We start from the raw sequence: 23840 nt of genomic DNA on the forward strand, positions 1-23840 counted from the left end.
TCCCATCCCCATTTCTATTCCCCGTCTTCCCATGTGCAACCTTCCTAATATGTTTGATATGCATCTTTTTGTTTGTATGTATTTTTAGAAAATGTTTATTGTTTTGTGTGCAAAAAAATTAATAACATTTGACACATTTTCTTAATCCAGTCTATCGTTGTTGGACATTTGGGTTGGTTCCAACTTTTTGCTATTGTGAATAGTGCCGCAATAAACATACGTGTGCATGTGTCTTTATAGCAGCATGATTTATAGTCCTTTGGGTATATACCCAGTAATGGGATGGCTGGGTCAAATGGTATTTCTAGTTCGAGATCCCTGAGGAATTGCCACACTGACTTCCACAATGGTTGAACTAGTTTACAGTCCCACCAACAGTGTAAAAGTGTTCCTATTTCTCCACATCCTCTCCAGCACCTGTTGTTTCCTGACTTTTTAATGATGGCCATTCTAACTGGTGTGAGATGGTATCTCACTGTGGTTTTGATTTGCATTTCTCTGATGGCCAGTGATGATGAGCATTTTTTCATGTGTTTTTTGGCTGCATAAATGTCTTCTTTTGAGAAGTGTCTGTTCATGTCCTTTGCCCACTTTTTGATGGGGTTGTTTGTTTTCTTCTTGTAAATTTGTTTGAGTTCATTGTAGATTCTGGATATTAGCCCTTTGTCAGATGAGTAGGTTGCAAAAATTTTCTCCCATTCTGTAGGTTGCCTGTTCACTCTGATGGTAGTTTCTTTTGCTGTGCAGAAGCTCTTTAGTTTAATTAGATCCCATTTGTCAATTTTGGCTTTTGTTGCCATTGCTTTTGGTGTTTTAGACATGAAGTCCTTGCCCACACCTATGTCCTGAATGGTATTGCCTAGGCTTTCTTGTAGGATTTTAATGGTTTTAGGTCTAACATGTAAGTCTTTAATCCATCTTGAATTAATTTTTGTATAAGGTGTAAGGAAGGGATCCAGTTTCAGCCTTCTACATATGGCTAGCCAGTTTTCCCAGCACCATTTATTAAATAGGGAATCCTTTCCCCATTTCTTGTTTTTGTCAGGTTTGTCAAAGATCAGATAGTTGTAGATATGTGGCATCATTTCTGAGGGCTCTGTTCTGTTCCATTGATCTATGTCTCTGTTGTGGTACCAGTACCATGCTGTTTTGGTTACTGTAGCCTTGTAGTATAGTTTGAAGTCAGGTAGCGTGATGCCTCCAGCTTTGTTCTTTTGGCTTAGGATTGACTTGGCGATGCGGGCTCTTTTTTGGTTCCATATGAACTTTAAAGTAGTTTTTTCCAATTCTGTGAAGAAAGTCATTGGTAGCTTGATGGGGATGGCATTGAATCTATAAATTACCTTGGGCAGTATGGCCATTTTCACTATATTGATTCTTCCAACCCATGAGCACGGAATGTTCTTCCATTTGTTTGTATCCTCTTTTATTTCATTGAGCAGTGGTTTGTAGTTCTCCTTGAAGAGGTCCTTCACATCCCTTGTAAGTTGGATTCCTAGGTATTTTATTCTCTTTGAAGCAATTGTGAATGGGAGTTCACTCATGATTTGGCTCTCTGTTTGTCTGTGATTGGTGTACAAGAATGCTTGCGATTTTTGTACATTGATTTTGTATCCTGAGACTTTGCTGAAGTTGCTAATCAGCTTAAGGAGATTTTGGGCTGAGACGATGGGGTTTTCTAGATATACAATCATGTCATCTGCAAACAGGGACAATTTGACTTCCTCTTTTCCTAATTGAATACCCTTTATTTCCTTCTCCTGCCTGATTGCTCTGGCCAGAACTTCCAGCACTATGTTGAATAGGAGTGGTGAGAGGGCATCCCTGTCTTGTGCCAGTTTTCAAAGGGAATGCTTCCAGTTTTTGCCCATTCAGTATATTGGCTGTGGGTTTGTCATAGATAGCTCTTATTATTTTGAGATACGTCCCATCAATACCTAATTTATTAAGAGTTTTTAGCATGAAGGGTTGTTGAATTTTGTCAAAGGCCTTTTCTGCATCTATTGAGATAATCATGTGGTTTTTGTCTTTGGTTCTGTTTATATGCTGGATTACATTTATTGATTTGTGTATGTTGAACCAGCCTTGCATCCCAGGGATGAAGCCCACTTGATCATGGTGTATAAGCTTGTTGATGTGCTGCTGGATTCGGTTTGCCAGTATTTTATTGACGATTTTTGCATCAATGTTCATCAAGGATATTGGTCTGAAATTCTCTTTTTTGGTTATGTCTCTGCCAGGCTTTGGTATCAGGACGATGCTGGCTTCATAAAATGTGTTAGGGAGGATTCCCTCTTTTTCTGTCGATTGGAATAGTTTCAGAAGGAATGGTACCAGTTCCTCCTTGTACCTCTGGTAGAATTCGGCTATGAATCCATCAGGTCCTGGACTCTTTTTTTTTTTTTTTTTTTGAGACAGAGTCTCGCTCTTTCACCCAGGCTGGAGTGCAGTGGCGCGATCTCAGCTCACTGCAAGCTCTCCACCTCCCGGGTTCACGCCATTCTCCTGCCTCAGCCTCTCCGAGTAGCTGGGACTACAGGCGCCTGCCACCACGCCCGGCTAATTTTTTTGTATTTTTAGTAGAGACGGGGTTTCACCGTGGTCTCAATCTCCTGACCTCGTGATCCGCCCGCCTCGGCCTCCCAAAGTGCTGGGATTACAAGCGTGAGCCACCACGCCCGGCCCTTGGACTCCTTTTAGTTAGTAAGCTATTAATTATTGCCACAATTTCAGATCCTGTTATTGGTCTATTCAGAAATTCAACTTCTTCCTGGTTTAGTCTTGGGAGGGTGTATTTGTCAAGGAATTTATCCATTTCTTCTAGATTTTCTAGTTTATTTGCATAGAGGTGTTTGTAGTATTCTCTGATGGTAGATTGTATTTCTGTGGGATCGGTAGTGATATCCCCTTTTTCATTTTTTATTGCATCTATTTGATTCTTCTCTCTTTTCTTCTTTATTAGCACATATACACCATGGAATACTATGCAGCCATAAAAAATGATGAGTTCATGTCCTTTGTAGGGACACGGATGAAACTGGAAAACATCATTCTCAGTAAACTATCGCAAGGACAAAAAACCAAATACCGCATGTTCTCACTCATAGGTGGGAATTGAACAATGAGAACACATGGACACAGGAAGGGGAACATCACACTCCGGGGACTGTTGTGGGGTTGGGGGAAGGGGGAGGGACAGCATTAGGAGATATACCTAATGCTAAATGACGAGTTAATGGGTGCAGCAAACCAACATGGCACATGGATACATATGTAACAAACCTGCACCTTGTGCACATGTACCCTAAAACCTAAAGTGTAATAATAAAAAATAAAAAATAAAAAATAAAAAAAATTAAAAAAAAGGGACAACAGCCTACAGACTTTTTCCCACACAGTCTGTGTCACTGCAGCAGAAATAATGGCACTCCAGGTTCTTTTTTACTCTAATTTACGTCTCTTGGTCAGATTTTAAAGAGATCCTCCCTTATCGGCTTTCATTTCCTGCTTTATGCTATACCATCGTGTACTTTGAAGGAATAAAAGATGGTTCCCTCCCTTTAAAAAAAAAAAAATTAATAATAAAATAAATCTCAATAAATTTCAATAAAAATTAAAATCTAGCCCAGCACACTAGCTCACACCTATAATCCCAGCACTTTGGGGGGCCAAGGTGGGCGGATCACCTCAGGTCAGGAGTTCAACACCAGCCTGGCCAATACGGCAAAACCCCGTTTCTATTAAAAATACAAAAATTAGGGCCGGGCATGGTGGCTCATGCCTGTAATCTCAGCACTGTGGGAGGCCGAGGAGGGTGGATCACGAGGTCAGGAGATCGAGACCATCCTAGCTAACATGGTGAAACCCCGTCTCTACTAAAAATACAAAAAAAAATTAGCCAGGAGTGGTGGTGGGCACCTGTAGTCCCAGCTACTCAGGAGGCTGAGGCAGGAGAATGGCGTGAACCTGGGAGGCGGAGCTTGCAGTGGGCCGAGATTGTGCCACTGCACTCCAGCCTGGGCAACAGAGTGAGACTCCGTCTCAAAAAATAATAATAATAATACAAAAATTAGCCGGGCATGGTGCCTCACGCCTGTAATTCTACCTACTCAGGAGGCTGAGGCAGGAGAATCACTTGAACCTGGGAGGCAGAGGTTGCAGTGAGCCGAGATTGCGCCACTGCACTCCAGCCTGGGTGACAGAGCAAAAACTCTGCCTCGAAACAAAACAAACAATAGAAAAAAGTAACAAAACCAAACTGTGGTTCCCAGATCAACGTAACTGATAAATCCCTAGCTAGACAAATGAGAGAGAGAATACAAATTATCAATCAATACCAGCAGTGATAAAGGGTGGGCATAGTGGCTCATACCTATAATCCCAGCACTTTGGGAGGCCGAGGCAGGTGAATCACTTGAGGTCAGGGGTTGTAGACCAGCCTGGCCAACATGGGGAAACCCCATCTCTACTAAAAATAGTAAATTAGCTGGGCATGGTGGCGTGTGCCTGTAATCCCTGTTACTTGGGAGGCTAAGGCAGGAGAATCACTTGGACCTGGGAGATGGAGGTGGCAATGAGCCAAGATCATGCCACTGCACTCCAGCCTGGGTGACAGAGCAAGACTCTATCTCAAAAAAAAAAAAAAAAAAAAGGATATCACTATAGATCCTACATATATTAAAAGGATAAGGATAGTAAAGGAATATTATAAGTAATAAATTCAACAGCTTAGGTGATATGAACAGACTCCTTAGAAATTACAACTTACCAAAACTAAAACAAGATGAAATAAAATATCTGAGTAATAGTATTTTTGTTAAATTGAATTAGTAATCAAAAACCTTGGCCAGGCACGCTGGCTCATGCCTGTAACCCCCAATACTTTGGGAGGCCAAGGTGGGAGGACTGCTTGAGGCCAAGAGTTCAAGCAATATAGTGAGGCCCCATCTCTACAAAAAAATTTTTAAAACTAGCCAGGCATGATGGCATGTGCCTGTAGTACTTGGGAGGCTGAGGCAGGAGAATCACTTGAGCCCAGGAGTTCGAGTTTACAGTGAGGTATCATCACACCACTGTACTCCAGCCTGGGCAATAGTGACACTCTGCCTAAAAACAAACAAAAAAAAATCAGCTAATACTATATATGCAGTTTGTATCTGCCTTTACTATCTTAAAATTTTATCATACACATTTGTTATTATAGGCATACTTTTATTAGCTGCAATAACAGCATAATCATTAAAGGTGAGCTATGAAATCTCACGGACTGGCTATAAAGCCGGACTCCAGCACTTGCTTACTAGTTTTATGACCCTGGGTATGCTGGTTAATTTTTTTTTTTTTTTTTTTTGAGACAGGGTCTTACTTTGTGAGTGCAGTGGTATGATCTCAGCTCACTACAACCTTTGCTTCCTGGGTTCAAGTGATTCTCCAGCCTCAGCCTCCCATGTAGCTGGGACTACAGGTGCAAGCCACCAACACCTGGCTAATTTTTGTATTTTTTTGTAGAGTCAGGGTTTCACCATGTTGCCTAGGCTGGGCTCGAACGCCTGAGCTCAAAGCAATCTGCCTGCCTTGGTTTCTTTAAGCCTTACTTTTCCCAGTTGTAAATGAGGATTATAATAGTAACATATCATAGAGTTGTGAGGATACTCTGCAGTAACAAGACATTCAAAGCATTTATTTTAGTGCCTGGCACATACTAACCATTCAATAAATGTTAGCTATTACTATTACTGTCGTTGCGACAAGTACATATACAAGGTTTACTTAATTATTTCCTGATTATGGTACAGATTATAGTATATTTAAGTAGTTTCCAAACTCTTTTGTTTGTTTCTTGAGACAGAGTCTCGCTCTGTCACCCAGGCTGGAGTGCAGTGGTGCCCATCTCGGCTCAGTGCAGCCTCCACCTCCCAGGTTCAAGAGATCCTCCCACCTCAGCCTCCTGAGTAGATGGAACTACAGGTATGTGCCACCACACCCATCTACTTTTTGTATTTTTGGTAGAGACAGGTTTTCTTTTTTTTTTTTTGAGATGGAGTCTCGCTCTGTCGCCCAGGCTGGAGTGCAGTGGCGCAATCTCGGCTCACTGCAAGCTCCGCCTCCCGGGTTCACGCCATTCTCCTGCCTCAGCCTCTCCGAGTAGCTGGGACTACAGGCGCCCGCCACCACGCCCGGCTAATTTTTTGTATTTTTAGTAGAGACGGGGTTTCACCGTGGTCTCGATCTCCTGACCTCATGATCCGCCCGCCTCGGCCTCCCAAAGTGCTGGGATTACAAGCGTGAGCCACCGCGCCCGGCCGAGACAGGTTTTCACTATGTTGTCCAGGCTGGTCTTGAATTCCTGAGTTCAAGTGATCCACCTGCCTCAGCCTCCCAAAGTGCTGGGACTACGTTAGCTACTGCTCCTGGCCTTCCAAATTCTTATTATTAAACAATTTTATGGTGAGCATATTAATACATAAAGCTGTTTCCCCCTACTTAGAATTATTTCTTTAAGACAGCGCCCCAGAATTGGAATTATTAGGTCTGAAAGTATGAAAACGCTGAGGCTTTTAATAAATTGTATCATATTGTTTTCCAGAATAGTTCTAATTTACATTTGGCTTTTTTGGGGATTGGAGCAGGGTCTCACAATGTCTCCCAGGTGGGAGTGCAATGATGCCACAGTAACTCACTGTAGCCTCAACCTCCCAGCTCAAGCGATCCTCCCACCTCAGCCTCCTGAGTAGGTGTGACTACAGGTTCGTGCCACCACACCCAGGCTTTTTTTTTGGAGGGGGGAGCTAGAAACAGGGTCTTGCTGCATTGCCTAGGCTGGTCTTGACCTCTTGGGCTCAATGATCCTCCTGCCTCGGTCTCCCAAGGCACTGGGATTATAGGTGTGACGAACCAAGCCTGGCCGTAATTGTAGTTTTAAATGTCTTGGGGTGTTTTTATGGAGTGCTGACTTTTCAGTTTAGGGCTGAGCTTGTGCACAGTGGAGGCCAGTGGGCAAGTGCTCCCCTGGCCCTGAAAACTTACCTGAACTCCCTCTCTATGGCATGCGCAGATGGAAGGAGTGTCCCTGGGGGCTTCTTCCTCAGAACTAGATCACGATTAGCCAGCCTGATGTAGTAAGTTGGATTTGACTGCCCGTGATCAAACTGAAGGAGTTCCAATGGGCCTGCAAGTTTGAAAACAAAGAAAACTCAAACCAGCCCTGGAGGACAGATCTGAGCAGACATTATTGCTTTCTAATGAGTTCTGCATTTGGGCTTCAAAATATCCTCATCTGCCATGCAGTGCAAGAAAAGCACCTCTTCCCTGCCTACTAGGAGTGACTGAGTCCCAGGTCTACACTCCGCCAACTCAGGTCCAGGATGACATGCCACTACAGTTTGTCAAAGGCCATTCATTTTATACTACAATAATTTTCTGTTTGTGCAGGTGTCCAATTTTGTCCTTCCTGCCAACTCCTGCTCCATGAATAAAAACATGTTCATTCTGTTTATCAAGCACAAACGCAGCTATGGAAACCCATCTTGCAAAATGGAATGCTTTAAGCCTGAGGATGAAAGGTGCCCTTGCACGTCCCTCTGCCTGACATTGCCGGGAGAGCTGAAAGGAGTGACACAGAGGCCTTCGGCCTGACCCAAAGCTGCTTTCATGAGATGCAATTTCCCACTGCACTAGGCTGAATTCTGTGGCTCCCTTGCAGGATCCTGGCTGAGGTGAAACTAATTCGTTCTCAGCTCCATAAGAAGACTGAACCCTGGGTATAGACTGATTTCACTTGGTTAGAAGAGCAGGCAAGCAACAGAAGTAGGCTGAGTTCTTCCGGCTGGCCAGAGTGGGCGCCTCAGCTGTGCAGAGGCCACTACCAATAATCTAATTGCTGGAAAACATCCTACCATGAAACTCCACCAATAAAAGCCTTTTTCATGGAATAAGTGGGTGAAGCCTTTATTACCTGGGAAAAATGTCTTCTTTGGCCAGGCGCGGAGGCTCATGCCTATAATCCCAGCACTTTGGGAAGCCAAGGTGGGTGGATCACCTGAGATCAGGAGTTTGAGACCAGCCTGACCAACGTGGTGAAACCCAGTCTCTACCAAAAACACAAAAATTAGCCAGGCATGGTAGCGCGTGCCTGTAATCCCAGCTACTCGGGAGGCTGAGGCAGGAGAATCACTAGAACCCAAGAGGCAGAGGTTGCAGCAAGCTGAGATCATGCCATTGCACTCCAGCATAGGCAACAAGGGTGAAACTCCATCTCAAAAAAAATTAAATCAAATTAAATTTAAAAAAATTGTTAAGTCTCCTTTTTTGTTTTCTTTTGTTTTTGAGATGGAGTCTCCCTCTGTTGTCCGGGCTGGAGTGCAGTGGCGCAATCTCAGCTCACTGCAACCTCTGCTTCCTGGGATCAAGTGATTCTCCTGCCTTAGCCTCCCCAGTAGCTGGGACTACAGGCATGCGCCACCACCCTCAGCTAATTTTCGTATATTTAGTAGAGATGGAGTTTCACCATGTTGACCAGGCTGGTCTCAAACTCCTGGCCTCGAGTGATCTGCCCACCTCAGCCTCCCAAAGTGGTAGGATTACGGGCATGAGCCACCACCCCTGGCCCAAAAGTGTCCTCTAAAGCACACAAGACACCTGGTTTTCTGAGGGCGGAATGTTCAGGAGGAAAGAGAAAACTTCTCTCCAAGAAATGGAGACAACTTGTTGCGTTTTAAAATCATGCAACTTTTTTTTTTTTTTGGAGACAGAGTCTTGCTCTGCTGCTCAGGCTGCATGCAGTGCAGTGGCACGATCTCAGCTCACTGCAACCTCCACCTCCGGGTTCAAGTGATTCTCCTGTCTTAGCCTCCCGAGTAGCTGGGGCTATAGGCATGTGCCACCATGCCCGGCTAATTTTTGTATTTTTAGTAGAGATGGGGTTTCGCCATGTTGGCCAGGCTGCGCTAGAACTCCTGACCTCAGGTGATCCGCCCATCTCAGCCTCCCAAAGTACTGGGATTACAGGGGTGAGCTACCACACCCAGCAACATTATTTTTCCTTTTTTTGGGGGGGGGGGGGGGGGACGGAGTCTCGCTCTGTCGCCCAGGCCTGCAGTGGCACTATCTCAGCTCACTGCAACCTCGGTCTCCTGGGTTCAAGCGATTCTCCTGTCTCAGCCTCCCGAGTAGCTGGGATTACAGGTGCCCGCCAAAACGCCTGGCTAATTTTTGTAGAGATGGGGTTTCACCACATTGGCCAGGCTGACCTCGAACTCCTGACTTCAGGTGATCTGCCTGCCTCAGCCTCCCAAAGTGCTGGGATTACAGGCATGAGCCACTGTGCCCAGCCCTTTTTTTTTTTCTTTTCCTTTTTTTTTTTTTTGAGATGGGAGTCTCACTCTGTTGCCCAGGCTGGACTGCAGTGGCGTGATCTTGGCTCACTGCAACCTCTGCCTCCCGGGTTCAAGTGACTGCTGTGCCTCAGTCTCCAGAGCATCTGGGACTATAGTTGTTCACCACCACAACCAGCTAATTTTTGTATTTTTAGTAGAGTCAAAGTTTCACCATGTTGGTCAGCCTGGTCTCGAACTCCTGGCCTCAAGTGATCCGCCTGCCTCGGCCTCCCAAAATGCTGGAATTACAGGACTGAGACACTACGCCCCGGTCAGCAATGCAAATTCTTTTTTTTTTTTTTTTTTTTCTCGAGATGGAGTCTTGCTCTGTCACCCAGGCTGGAGTACAGTAGCACGATCTCGGCTGACTGCAACCTCCACCTCCCGGGTTCAAGCAATTCTCCTGCCTCAGCCTCCTGAGTATCTGGGATTATAGGCACCCACCACCACACCCAGCTAATTTTTGTATTTTTAGTAGAGATAGGGTTTCACCAAGTTGGCCAGGCTGGTCTTGAACTCGTGACCTCGTGATCCACCTGCCTCGGCCTCCTAAAGTCCTGGGATTACAAGTGTGAGCCACCGCACCCTGCCTGCCAATGTAACTTCTAAGTCGCCTTCACAAAATGGGCTGTCGTCTCAAAGCATCAGAAACTGTAAAATCCTCTGAGCACATACTGCAGTCCCCAAGTTCCTCTCCCTGTTGAAAGCAGGCAACCACTGCCATACCACACTCTCAGGTGTAAGAGTGGGATAGGTACACTTTTGGAGATCCACAAATAGGGAAGTTAATGCTTTTTCCCAAGCAAAACTGAAAGCAGTGCTCCGATGCACCAGGCCCAATGGCTATTTTCCTCACTGTAAAGCTTCTTTGTCTCCAGCCCATTCCATTAGGGTTGAAAAGTGAGAAACAGACCAAAACCTTCGCCTTGGATAGAGTTACCAAAACATGAGAGACGCCCACATACCTGTGGTCTGGATACCCAGCAAGTCTTTGAGGTACTTCTCCAAGGAATCTTTCGGAATTTCCATCGTCTTTTTCACAGGCCGAGTGTTTGGAACACCTACTCTCAATGTAAAACCCAAGAGAGCTTCTAATTCCTTTACTGCAGTCTCTGGGTCATTAACCTGGTTTCAGAGAGAATATGTAGATGTATATTTTTTGTTGTTGTTATTTTTCCCTTCTTTTCACAGAATGTTGAGAATATATATACATACATATTTTTAATTTTACAAGTCATGATAGTACAGGTGTAGAGAATATATAATGAACAGGTGCCAGCAGTCAATCCTGGCCTTAGGGGCTCCTATCTGTTTCCTAGGAGGTGTCTGAAATGTTTGTTCCCCTGTGCCATAAAGACATAGCACTTGAACATAAATTTAATTTACTCAGCAAGGCCATTTTTGCTTCCTGCAGAAACGGTACACTCGCCAGCAGTTTTGCCACAAGAGTACACCAAACAAAGGAGACAGGGTCATTTATAACCTGACGCATCCACCCTACTGCAGTGTCTGGTTTCCATTGGCTGGAATGAGACTTTACATTCTGTATTTGTCCTGATTGGCTAGCAACTTAGAACATTTTAAAAGAGGCAAAGGTAGAGGAGAACAAAGGAAAGAGGAAGTAACTTGTGGAATGCTGAGAAAGGTAAAAACACCTTCAAATAAGGAAGAGGAACATGCTATGACCTAATGCTTGCTTGGACCAGTATAAGCATGCCAGGGCAAATATTTAGGCTAAATTGTGGGAGCTAAGAACATAAAGTATGTTGATTTCTTTATCACGGCTAGCAGATTTTTAACAATGTTAGCACAGGTCTTCAAATAAATTTTGCTTCTAAGAGAAGTTACTATTTATTCCTAATTAAATGGGGAGGAAAGTCTTTGAAGAGGAACCTCTACTTTACTTTTTACAATTCCCCCTCTTTTATTTTATAATTTCTCTTCAAACTTGTTTAATATGTTTTGACTTAATTGCTTTGTTTGTCCCTCCAATAGAAGTAATTTTTCCAAATAGGGTGGAGGAGAGTTAGGAGTTAACTCTGTAAGTGTGGCAGAGACAAGATTTTGTATAAAACTTCGAAGGCTGGGCACGGTGGCTCATGCCTCTAATCCCAGCACTTTGGGAGGCTGAGGTGGGTGGATCACGGGGTCAGGAGTTCAAGACCAGCCTGACCAACATGGTGAAATCCCATCACTACTAAAAATACAAAAAAATTAACCGGGCATGGTGGTGTGCCACTGTAATCCCAGCTACTGGAGAGGCTGAGGCAGGAGAATCACTTGAACCTGGGAGGCAGAGGTTGCAGTGAGCCGAGATTGAGCCACTGCCCTCCAGCCTAGACAACAGAGTGAGACTCCATCTCAAAACAAACAAACAAACAAAAAAACTTTGAAGGCAGGGAATAATATAACAGCCTACAAGAATAAGTACACCTGGCCGGGCGCGGTGGCTCACGCCTGTAATCCTAGCACTTTGGGGGGCCAAGGTGGGCAGATCATGAGGTCAGGAGATCGAGACCAGCCTGACCAACATAGTGAAACCCTGTCTCTACTAAAAATACAAAAATTAGCCAGGTGTAGTAGCGGACGCCTATAGTCCCAGCTACTCGGGAGGCTGAGGCAGGAGAATGGCGTGAACCCGGGAGGCGGAGCTTGCAGTGAGCCGAGATCATGCCACTGCACTACAGCCTGAGCGACAGAGCAAGACTCCGTCTCAAAAAAAAAAAAAAAGAGTAAGTACACCAATAACAAGAGCAAACAAGGTGAGAACTGAAGTTAAAACTTCTTTTTATCCACTGAACCAATGTTTTATTATTTTAGAAAATGCGTTATTTATTTTAGAATTTTTGGCAAGTTTATCAGATAGGGCTGTTAATCCTGTAGCACTTTTGTTTTAGTCCATCAGGGGCAGTACTACTAGGAATGAAGGTACAACACTGAGTTTTAATTATGAAACAAACATCTTTTTTTTTGCTAGTATTATTATTATTATTATTATTTGAGACAGAGTCTTGCTCTGTCATCCAGGCTGGAGTGCAGTGGCGCGATCTCGGCTCGCTGCAAGCTCCACCTCCTGGGTTCACGCCATTCTCCTGCATCAGCCTCCCGAATAGCTGGGACTACAGGTGCCCGCTACCACGCCCGGTTAATTTTTTGTATTTTTTTTTAGTAGAGACAGGGTTTCACTGTGTTAGCCAGATGGTCTCGATCTCCTGACCTCGTGATCTGCCCGCCTTAGCCTCCCAAAATGCCAGGATTACAGGCGTGAACCACTGCACCCGGCCGTTTTTTGCTAATATTATATTTAAAGCTATTTTATTTTTCTAGGCCACCTGGCTGGTAGGTCCTAATAGCACTTGAACACAAATTTAATTTACTCAGCAAGGCTATTTTTACTTCCTGCAAAAAGGGCACACTCGCCAGCAGTTTTGCCATGAAAGTATACCGAACAAAGGAGACGGGTTATTTATAACCTGACGCGTCCACCCTACTGCTGTGTCCAGTTTCCATTGGCTGGAATGAGACTTTACATTCTGTATTTGTCCTAATTGGCTAGCAACTTAAAACTTTTTAAAAGAGGCAAAGGTAGAGGAAAACAAAGGAAGAAGGAAGTAACTTGTAAAATGCTGAGAAAAATAAAAACACCTTCAAATAAAGAAGAGGAACAAGCTATGACCCAATACTTGCTTGGACCAGTATTAGCATGCCAAGGCAAATATTTAGACTAAATTGTAGGAACTAAAAACATAAAATACATTAATTTCTTTATTGCAGCTAGCAAATATTTAAAAATGTTAGCATGGCTGGGCGCAGTGGCTCACACCTGTAATCCCAGCACTTTGGGAGGCCGAGGCGGGTGGATCATGAGGTCAGGAGATCGAGACCATCCTGGCTAACACGGTGAAACCCCGTCTCTACTAAAAATACAAAAAGTTAGCCAGACGCCTGTAGTCCCAGCTACTTGGGAGGCTGAGGCAGGAGAACGGCGTGAACCCAGGAGGTGGAGCTTGCAGTGAGCTGAGACTGCACCACTGCACTCCAGTCTGGGCGACAGAACGAGACTCTGTCTCGAAAAAAAAAAAAAAAAGCACAGGTCTTTAAATAAATTTTGCTTCTAAAACAAGTTACTATTTATTCCTAATTAAATAACAAGGAAAGTCTTTAAAGAAAAACCTCTACTTTACTTTTTTTTTTTTTTTTTGAGATGGAGTCTCGCTCTGTCGCCCAGGCTGGAGTGCAGTGGCGCAATCTCAGCTCACTGCAAGCTCCGCCTCCTGGGTTCACGCCATTCTCCTGCCTCAGCCTCTCCAAGTAGCTGGGACTACAGGCGCCCGTCACCACGCCCGGCTAATTTTTTTGTATTTTTAGTAGCGACGGGGTTTCACTGTGGTCTCGATCTCCTGAACTCGTGATCCGCCCGCCTCGGCCTCCCAAAGTGCTGAGATTACAAGCGTGAGCCACCGCGCCCGGCCTACTTTACTTTTTACAAAGGGTAGTCCTTTAGAGGGAAATTATCAAAGAAGTCAGTGCTCTGAGGAAGGCCTTCAGACCCAGGATATTTAGCTAATGAGGGAGCAGTAGAATGAGTTTCCTCTTCCCATTTAACTCCTAACCACACTGAACTTTCTATCCTGCAGAGAGAAGCACTGGTCAAGGGTTCACAAAACAGCTAGGCATGATGGTGTGCACCCACAGTTCCAGCCACTTGGGAAGCTTGAGGTGAGAGGACTGCTGGAGTCCAGGATTTCAAAGCGCTGGGCAACTTAGGAAGACCTCATCTCAAAAAAGATTCACGGCCGGTCGTGGTGAGGCCGTGAATCTTTGGGAGGCGAGGCGGGCAAATTTCCTGAGCTTAGGAGTTTGAGACCAGCTTGGGCAACATGGTAAAACCCTGTCTTTACTAAAATACAAAAAATTAACCGGGCATGGTGGCGTGCACCTATAGTCCCAGCTACTTGGGGGCTGACACACGAGAATTGCTTGAACCAGGGAGGCAGAGGTTACAGTGAGCCAAGATCATGCCACTGTATTCCAGCCTGGGTGACAAAGTGAAACTCTGTTTAAAAAAAAAAAAAGCACATACCCTCTTGTGCCAAGAAGAAAGAAGATTATGCTGCAATGTTTGTTCTTGCCCTACAGGCCCATCAGCTCAATGATGAAAACCCAAACATAGAAGAACAGAAGCCAGGCGTGGTGGCTCATACCTGTAATCTCAGCACTTTGGGAGGGTAAGGTGGGCAGATCGCTTGAGCCCAGGAGTTTGAGACCAGCTTGGGCAACATGGCAAAACCCTGTCTATAAAAAATACAAAAATTAGTTGGGTGTGGTAGTGTATGCCTCTGGTCAGCTACTCAGGAGACTGAGGTAGGAGGATCACTTAAGCCCAGGAGGTTGAGGCTACAGAGAGCTATGACTGCACCACTGCACTCCAGCCTGGGTGACACAACAAGCCCCTGTATGAGAAAAAAAAAAAAAAGAATAGAAAAAAGTTGGCATGAGACCCCCTCACATGGCTTCTCGTGCTTTACAGCAGTGAGCTGCATGGCCTGCATGGCTGGTGGCCACTGGCTCCCCACTTAAGGCAGCATCACTGGATCATGAGGACAGTGTGAACACCCCCACAAAGGTCTTAAGCCTGCCATTCACCTCCTTTCCTATCTCTTTTCTCAACCTGCCTTCTCAGTACCTGTTTGTCTTGCTTCCCATTGAAAATACAAGCAAATAGTCACATAGATTTCATAATTAACACAAAATAACATGACTATGGAAACATAGGGGGAAACCCTAAGGAAAGCTAGAGCTACAAATGTAAAAAGATTACAGAGAAACGTTGCACTAGTGGCTGGTGCATGGGAGGGGGTTCAAAAATTACTATTACCTTAATGATGTGAATACCAAGGCTGGCAGCTGCTTTTAGATTTGGTCCAAGGTCATCAAGAAACACGGACTCGGAGGGCTGCAGGCCAAGCCGCTCCAAGCACAGCTTGTAGATCCTAGGGTCTGGCTTACAGATCCCTTCCACGCAGGACTCCACAATCTGATGGAGGGACAGGAATGAGAGATGAATGTCCCGAAAGGTGGAGCTCCCACATGCACGCTGGTAAACTTTTTGAAAGGAAAAGCATAAGAAGGACAGTTGAGATTTATTATAACAAGTAATTTAAGAGTGTTATGATATAAAATGATGTTGCCTTCTTACATTGAGTAATTTGACAATACTGGGTTACAACGTGGGGGCAAACTCGAGAAACCACTGTCTGTTTCAGACACTGTGACCCTGTGCAAACAAGTAAAGCCATAATGGGCCTCAGTGCCATCACCAATAAAATGGGAATAATATTAGTAGTCATCTTACCTATCTTAGCTTAAGTGAGTTCCAAAATGACAAAGCATTTGGCTAATGTCACATCTTGGGGCTAAAAAGAGTAGAAGAAAAGCTGTACACATCAGTTTTACGGAAAGTATTTTACCATTTTTTTTTTCCAGAAAGAAGACACTGTTACAGGTATAAAATAAATACGAACTTAGTGTTTATTTCAGAAGTTAAAAACCCATCCATACTCCATTTAGACAGAAATTCCACGGGAGGGCTGACACTGTTCCTGACATGCTAAGAGGCTCCTGTACTCTGATGACCTTGCTTCAGCCACGTATCTGATCCAGAATGGGTGGAAGGTGCTGGTGAGAGTTCAGGAGAACACGGGAAAGCCTTCTCAGTGTCAGGCTGTCTCTGATCCACTGATTCCCCAAAAGTCCTTTTACAGTGTCCCCAGGGCTTCATCTCCTATAGAGTGGGCCCAAGACAGCCAGATAGCCTATAACCAATATCCTCTGATCTGCCCTAAGAACAGAACTAAATCTCTGACTTGCCACTTGGAATGACCCAAGCTCTCCAAGGCCAAGCACAAACCCAATGGCCCCTCTCTCTACCCTACACTTGCATTCTCGGTTGGGTGAGAACTGCTCTTTCAGGTAAATAAATGTCTGGAATAAACTGGACCTTTCTACTTTCTCTTATCTCCTAAGCACCTGAATGAGCTAAAAAAAAAAGTCTAAGAAGCTACCCTAAAGAAAACGTCAATAGTGAGAAGTACAGAAGCAGGGTGTCTCAGACACCAGTCGATGTAATGCACCAGATGGAAGCGGCAGAGCTGTACTGGCTGAGACAAGAGAAGGGAGAGGGGAGGGAATTGGGGGGAATGCGGCTAAGTTCCAGGAAGCATTCGGCTCCTCTCACTAGGTGAATTACATTTGGGGGAAGTAAAATAAATTCTTAAGATTTATTTGATAAGATCTCTAGCCTTCTCTTTCTTTTCTATTTTGCACATGATAGCATGAACTTATTCAGGGCTTCTATTACTTTCTTGGCAAAGCAGGAACTGTGGGAACAAGGTCAGTGTTTTTCCAAATGTAGATCAGATAAAAATGATTTTATTTATCAAGGCTCTATCCCAGGAAGATGGAGAGGAAGCCTCCTTCTCAAGGTAGGCATGACAGAGGCTGTGTGATAAGAGAAAAGCATGGACAGAATCTGAAGTCCTTCATTGCATCTTGGGGTATCTCACCCCAGCTGCAAGGCAGAATCACCTGTGGAGCTTTTTCGAAATACACATGCCTGGATCCCAACTAGACCTACTCAATGAAAGCCTCCAGGGAAACAGACCCAGCATCTGTACAAACTCCCAGGTCATGTGATGTGTAGGCAGAGTTGAAAATCTTTAATCTCACTGGCACAACGAAGGGTACAAATACACCCAGGCATAGGCAGATGTAGGGCTAAGGTAATATGCCACTTCCTGGACCCAGCAAAAGTAGCTCTAACAAAGATGGAAAGAATCAGAAAGGGGCTCTGGCAGCAAAATGTCCAATACTTGAGTTATCAGAGAAATTTAATCCGATGTGTTCCAGAGGCTACCGTGACTCTCACTATATTTCGTGAGCTGTTCCCTTTTGCACTGACTCAGAATATCTTTGGAGGAATGGGTCAGGGGAAGGGTCCTTCTGATCCATCACAACTCTAAAAGGTGCTGGAAGATCAACTGCCAATCTGGGCTTTGAAGTCTCTAAAGGGAATTATCACTGCTGTTGGTAATAAGACAAAAACAAACATTTTTAAAGTATCCAAATAGGGCCGAGCACGGTGGCTCATGCCTGTAATCGCAGCACTTTGGGAGGCTGAGGTGGGTTGATCACTTGAGGTCTGAAGTTTGAGACCACCCTGGTCAACACGGTGAAACCCAGTCTCTAATATTAATAAAAAACACAAAAACTAGCCAGGCGTGGTGGCATGCACCTGTACTCTCAGCTACTAGGAGGCTGAGGCACGAGAACTGCTTGAACCCAGGAGGTGGAGGATGTAAAGAGCTGAGATTGCGCCACTGAACTCCAACCTGGGCGACAGAGAGAGACCGTCTCTCAAGGAAAAAAAAAGAGAGTACCCAAATAGGGGCCAGGCACGGTGGCTCATGCCTGTAATCCCAGCACTTTGGGAGGCCAAGGTGGGCAGATCACTTGAGGTCAGGAGTTCGAGACTAGCCTGGCCAAGATGGTGAAACCCTGTCTCTACTAAAAATTCAGGGGTGGTGGTGCCAGGGGTGGTGGTGCATGCCTGTAATCACAGCTACTCAGGAGGCTGAGGCAGGAGAACTGCTTGAGCCTGGAAGGCGGAGGTTGCAGTGAGCCGAGATGGTGCCACTGTACTTTAGCCTGGGCAACAGAGCGAGATTGTCTCAAAAATATATATATATAAAAATATAAAAAAATAAATAGGTCAGGCACGGTGGCTCATACTTGTAATCCCAGCACTTTGAGAGGCTGAGACGGGTGGATCACTTGAGGTTGGGAGTTCGAGACCAGCCTGGCCAACATGGTGAAACCCCCGTCTCTACTAAAAATATAAAAATTAGCCAGGCATGGTGGCACACATCTGTAATTCCAGCTACTCAGGAGGCTGAGGCAGGAGAATCGCTTGAACCTGGGAAGCAGAGGTTGCAGTGAGCTGAGATTGAGCCACTGCACTCCAGCCTGGGTTACAGAGTGAGACTCCATCTCAAAATAAAAAAATAAAAATAAATAAATAAGTACCCAAATATAGCCAAGCATATCAAAACAATAGGTTTATCACATGACAGGTTGGGATACACACATGGAGCAGATGGATTTAGTATGGAAGTAAATCAGGCTGAGGAGGGCAGTGAAGTTTTATTGGACAGCACTGGTCTAGGAACTAATGTCACAGAAATAGAAGGCAACATAGTTGGTCTTAGAAAAGGCCAAAGGATCCATTAAGATATGAGGGTTGATAGAGATGCTTGTGTTATATGAAGACTAAGGTTCGAATTTAGAATGTAAAGCTGAAGTGTCAACCAGTAATCAAATGCCATAAATGTCTGACCTTGCTAAGAACACAGTGATATCTTAAAGGGTCTGTTTTCAACCTATTGCATTTAAACCTAACTTAGTCTAGTGTCTAAAGGAAAAACTCCCTCACTCAAGATCTGCTAGAAGACAGCATTTAACAATGCACCCTGAAGCAAGGGCACAGATTCTGTTCCAATGGTTTTCAATTAGCTCAAGCTTACCACATCAAACTGTTTCCGGTCCAGGGGCAAAAAGCTTTTCTGGTTGGGAAGATAAAAATTATTGCTCAAGACTGCAGTCTGAAGACCTTTTGCCCGAATTTGAGTTATGGCCTCAGTCATCACTGGGAACTGCTTTGCCACTGGCTCACTGGTCAGCAGAGAGAAAAATGAGTCCACAGGCACGGAGGTCTTTGACTAAGAACAGGAGAGGGCACAGGAGAACAGCAATCATTAAGAGTGACAAACACTCATGGCCAACAGAAAAAAAAAAAATGCTTATTCCTGGCGTCCTTCTGCTCTCTGGCTACAAGAGCCCAGGCTCACAGCTTGCTGCTTGCAGGAAGTGTGTTCCTCAGCCCCTGTGCTGAACTGTCATATAAGGTTTTTAAAAGTTACCTAGGACTAGAGTTACGGGCTGGGCACAGTGGCTCACACCTGTAATCCCAGCACTTTGGGAGGCTGAGGTGGGAGGACTGCTTGAGCTCAGGAGTTTGACACCAGCCTGGGCAACAAAGTGAGATCTAAAAAAAAATTTTTTTTAACTTAGCCAGGCTTGGTGGCACATACCTGTGGTCCCAGCTACTCAGGAGGCTGAGGTGGGAGGATGGCTTCAGCCTGGGAGATTGGGGCTGCAGTGAGCTATAAATCAAGCCATTGCACTCCAGCCTGAGCAACAGAGTAGGGAATGGAGCTATTTATATCAATACTACAATTAAATGAATTCTTTATTCTGCTCATGGATTGCTAGTTGAAAAAAAAAAAACCAGCATATCATAAAAGGATACAGTGAACTCTAAAAGTATATGAAGTATATATAATTTAATTTTTAATGATTGAGAAGTCATTTAATGCTTTTTGTATTGCCTCAGTATCACCATTATGAACTTTAGTTTCTGATCAATTTTTTTCTTGTTTTTAAATTCAATCTGTGTGGGTTTTGAAAACTCTTATAAGGCCGGGCGCGGTGGCTCATGCCTGTAATCCCAGCACTTTGGGAGGCTGAGGCAGGCAGATCACGAGGTCAGGAGATTGAGACCATCCTGGCTAACATGGTGAAACCCCATCTCTACTAAAAATGCAAAAAATTAGTCAGGCGTGGTGGCATGCACCTGTAGTCCCAGCTACTCAAGAGGCGGAGGCAGGAGAATAGCTTGAACCCAGGAGATGGAGGTTGCAGTGAGCCGAGATCATGCCACTGCACTCCAGCCTGGGCAACAGAGCAAGACTCCGTCTCAAAAAAAGAAAAAAAAAAAAAAACTTATATTATCACATTTCAAAATGTGCAAAGGCAAGTCTGCTATTTTATATATACATATACACACACAGATTTTAGAACAGCTTTACTGAAATATAATTCACATGCCATGCAAGTCACCTATTTAAAGAGTACAATTCAATGGTTTTTAATATATTTACAAAGTTGTGCAACCATCACTGCCATCAATTTTAGGACATTTTCATTACTCTAAAGAGCAAACCAGCCAGGCATGGTGGCTCACGCCTGTAATCCCAGCACTTTGGGAGGCCAAGGTGGGTGGATCACAAGGTCAAGAGATCGAGACCATCCTGGCCAACATGGTGAAACCCCGTCTCTACTAAAAATACAAAAATTAGCTGGGGCTGGTGGCGCATGCCTGTAGTCCCAGCTACTCGGGAGGCTGAGGCAGGAGAATCGCCTGAACCCGGGAGGCAGAGGTTGCAGTGAGCCGAGATCGCTCCACTGCACTCCAGCCTCGGTGACAGAGCGAGACTGTCTCAAAAAAAAAATAAAAAAAAAAAAAAAAAAAAAGAGTAAACCGTATCCATTAACAGTCACTCCTCATTTCCCCCAAAGTCTCCTTGTACTAGAAAACCACCAATCTACTTTCTATCTCTATGGGTTTGCCTATTCTGGACATTTTACACAGATGGAATCATACACCATGCAGTCTTTTTTGACTGGCTTGTTTCACTTTGCATAATGTTTTCAAAGTTTACTATTATATATACACATATATGTTTATTTATATATATATATATAAAAATTGTGGAAAATATATGTAACACAAAGTTTACCATTTTAACCCTTTTTTTTTTTTTTTTTGAGATGGAGTCTTACTCTGTCACCCAGGCTGGAGTGCAGTGGTGTGATCTCGATCCCAGCTCACTGTAACCTCTGCCTCCCGGATTCAAGGAATTCTCCTGCCTCAGCCTCCCAGGTAGCTGGGATTACAGATGCCCACCACCACGCCTGGCTAAATTTTGTATTTTTAGAAGAGACGGGGTTTCACCATGTTGGCCAGGCTGGTCTTGAACTCCTGACCTCAGGTGATCCGCCCACCTTGGCCTCCCAAAATGCTGGGATTACAGGCGTGAGCCACCGCACTCGACCATTTTTAAGTACACAGTGCAGTGGCATTAAGTACAGTCGTGTTGTCGTGCAACCATCACCATCACCACCATCTACCTACAGAACTTTTCTTACTATATTTTAAATTGTATTTTAGTAGAGCTATTACGGTTACATGAGTTATATCAAGAGCTTAGAACAGTGCACAGTACAGAAAAAATGTTCAATATTATTATTGCTTTAAATAAGCTTTTTTATCAAAGCCATTATGTAGACAGCTCCTGTTTTAGTATCTATTAGAGGGGAGCTTTCAGGTTGTTGAATGCATGCAGGTGCTGGGAGGAGGGTGGCAGGCCCAGAAAGGGCACAGTGGCTCTAAAACTTTTGCCCCCAGGTATCTTGTCATCTGGCTGTTCATTTGTATCCTTCATAATATCCTTTATAATACACCAGAAAACATTAAAAAAATATACACTGGAGGAACTTAGTAAAGAATTTTTTTTTTTTTTTTTTTTGAGACAGAGTCTTGTTATGTTGCCCAGGCTAGAGTGCAGTGGCATGGTCATGGCTCACTGAAGTCTCAGTCTCTAGGGCTCAAGCCTCAGCCTCCTGAATAGCTGGGACCACAGGTGTGCACCACTATGCCTGGCTAATTTTTTTTATTTTTTATAGAGATGAGGTCTGGCTATGTTGCCTAAGCTGGTCTCAAACTCCAGAGTTCAAACACTTCTCCTGTCTCAACCTCCCAAAGTGCTGAAGTTACAGGCGTGAGCCACCATGCCCGGCTAAGAATATTTTTAGTTATTCATATATGAATTGAACATTGAACACCTAGGGGTGAAAAAAATAACTTTATTATTATTTTTTTTGAGACAGTTTCGCTCTTGTTGCTCAAGTTGGAGTGCAATGGCATGATAGCTCACTGCAACCTCTACCCCGAGGTTCAAGCAATTCTCCTGCCTCAGCCTCCCAAATAGCTGGGATTATAGGTGTGTGCCACCACAGCCGGCTAATTTTTTGTATTTTTAGTAGAAACGGGGTTTCACCATGTTAGCCAGGCTAGTCTTGAACTCCTGACCTCAGATGATCCACCCCCTGGGCCTCCTAAAGTGCTGGGATTATAAGCATGAGCCACTGCACCTGGCCTAAGAAATAACTTTAAAACATGTAATGGGTTATTAGGTTTCACTTTATTTTCAGTTTAACTAACTTATACATGAACGTTGCAACCACTACTCAAGGCAAAAAGAAAAATATGGAAATGTAGGTATGTTTATCACTCACCATTTCAGAGCAAAGTCTCCCAAATTCTTGTAAAAAACCCTCTGCTGTTATTTCTGCTCTCATAAATCTCATCCAGGGCCCATTTTCACCACCTTCCATGAAGGCCTTTAATATAGTTCCAGAAGGGATACGATTCTGTACCTCCCATTCTATAGGAAGTAAAATATGCAAAAGTGGAATACATTGACACACGCTGGGGTTTAGGGAGCTCAGGAAAATTACCATACCAGTTCCTACAGCCTCGCTGTACTGCCAGGGTGGATGCTGTTGGAAATTTGCAGACATTCACGAAATGCAAAATCTCAACCTTAGACCCGCAGAGGAAGAGCAATGCTAATGTGTACGACAGAGAGCACACTGCCGTGAAGCATCAAATCCTTAGTGGTTGCTTGAGAGGACTCCGGGCACTGCATGATGAATTTTCTTCCTTGGTCTCATATTCACTGGACCATATGTTAGGTCACTTAACTGGACCTGGCAGAGACTATGGAAGCACGTGAAGGAATAAGCCAGATCCTGGTGGCCCCCAAAACATGCCCTTCCTTCTATAAGCTATAGTAATTCTTCACAGCATGGAGTGAGTACACTGAAATGTTCGCCTGAAATGCTGTCTTTGTGGATAAGGAAGGAAATTTCTTCTTTTTTTCAGAAAAAGCCTTACTCAGTCACCCAGGCTAGAGTGCAGTGGTACAATCTCAGCTCATTGCAACCTCCACCTCACAGGTTCAGCTGATTCTCGTGCCTCAGCGCCCCCAAGTAGCTGGGATTACAGGCATGCGCCACCAAGCCTGGCTAATTTCTGTATTTTCAGTAGAGACAGGGTTTTGCCATGTTGGCCAGGCTGATCTCAAACTCCTGACCTCAGATGATCTGCCTGCCTCGGGCCTCCCAAGGTGCTGGGATTACAGGTGTGAGCCACTGTGCCTGGCCAAGAAGGAAATTTCTGTCCACAAAGAGCTAAGGCAGTGGATGGATCAGCATCAGCATCTGCAGAATACTAGGAACATTTGTACAAGGATTGTTTCTCCTCATCCACAGTTGCTTTTTCTGTCTATAATACAGATGCTGGGGGCAAATATGTACATACAACATTCATAATTATATATCTAAGACAAAATACACTTTACATATAGCTTTTGTTTTGGAATTAAAACGCCTTTGTTGTTTTTTTCTGATAAAGTAGTGTCTGTGCATTGAAAATTTTTCAGACAATATATTTCATAGAAAGCTATACAAAAGAAAGTAGGCTGAGTGCAGTAGCTCACACCTATA

At 44.3% G+C, this 23840-nt stretch overlaps 1 protein-coding gene across 1 annotated transcript in view; it reads right to left on the reverse strand.

Moving 5' to 3' along the window:
• The window catches only part of ACAD10 (acyl-CoA dehydrogenase family member 10), an 84349-nt gene that overhangs the window by 37827 nt on the left and 22682 nt on the right, over positions 1 to 23840 (reverse strand). Inside the window, 5 exon segments of the mRNA XM_032168657.2 lie at positions 7027 to 7168; positions 10340 to 10499; positions 15253 to 15411; positions 18956 to 19150; positions 22569 to 22717. Coding sequence (XP_032024548.1) covers positions 7027 to 7168; positions 10340 to 10499; positions 15253 to 15411; positions 18956 to 19150; positions 22569 to 22717 — 805 coding nt within the window.

This window comes from Hylobates moloch, unplaced genomic scaffold (assembly GCF_009828535.3).
Source record: "Hylobates moloch isolate HMO894 unplaced genomic scaffold, HMol_V3 SCAFFOLD_12, whole genome shotgun sequence".
Lineage (NCBI taxonomy): Eukaryota > Metazoa > Chordata > Mammalia > Primates > Hylobatidae > Hylobates > Hylobates moloch.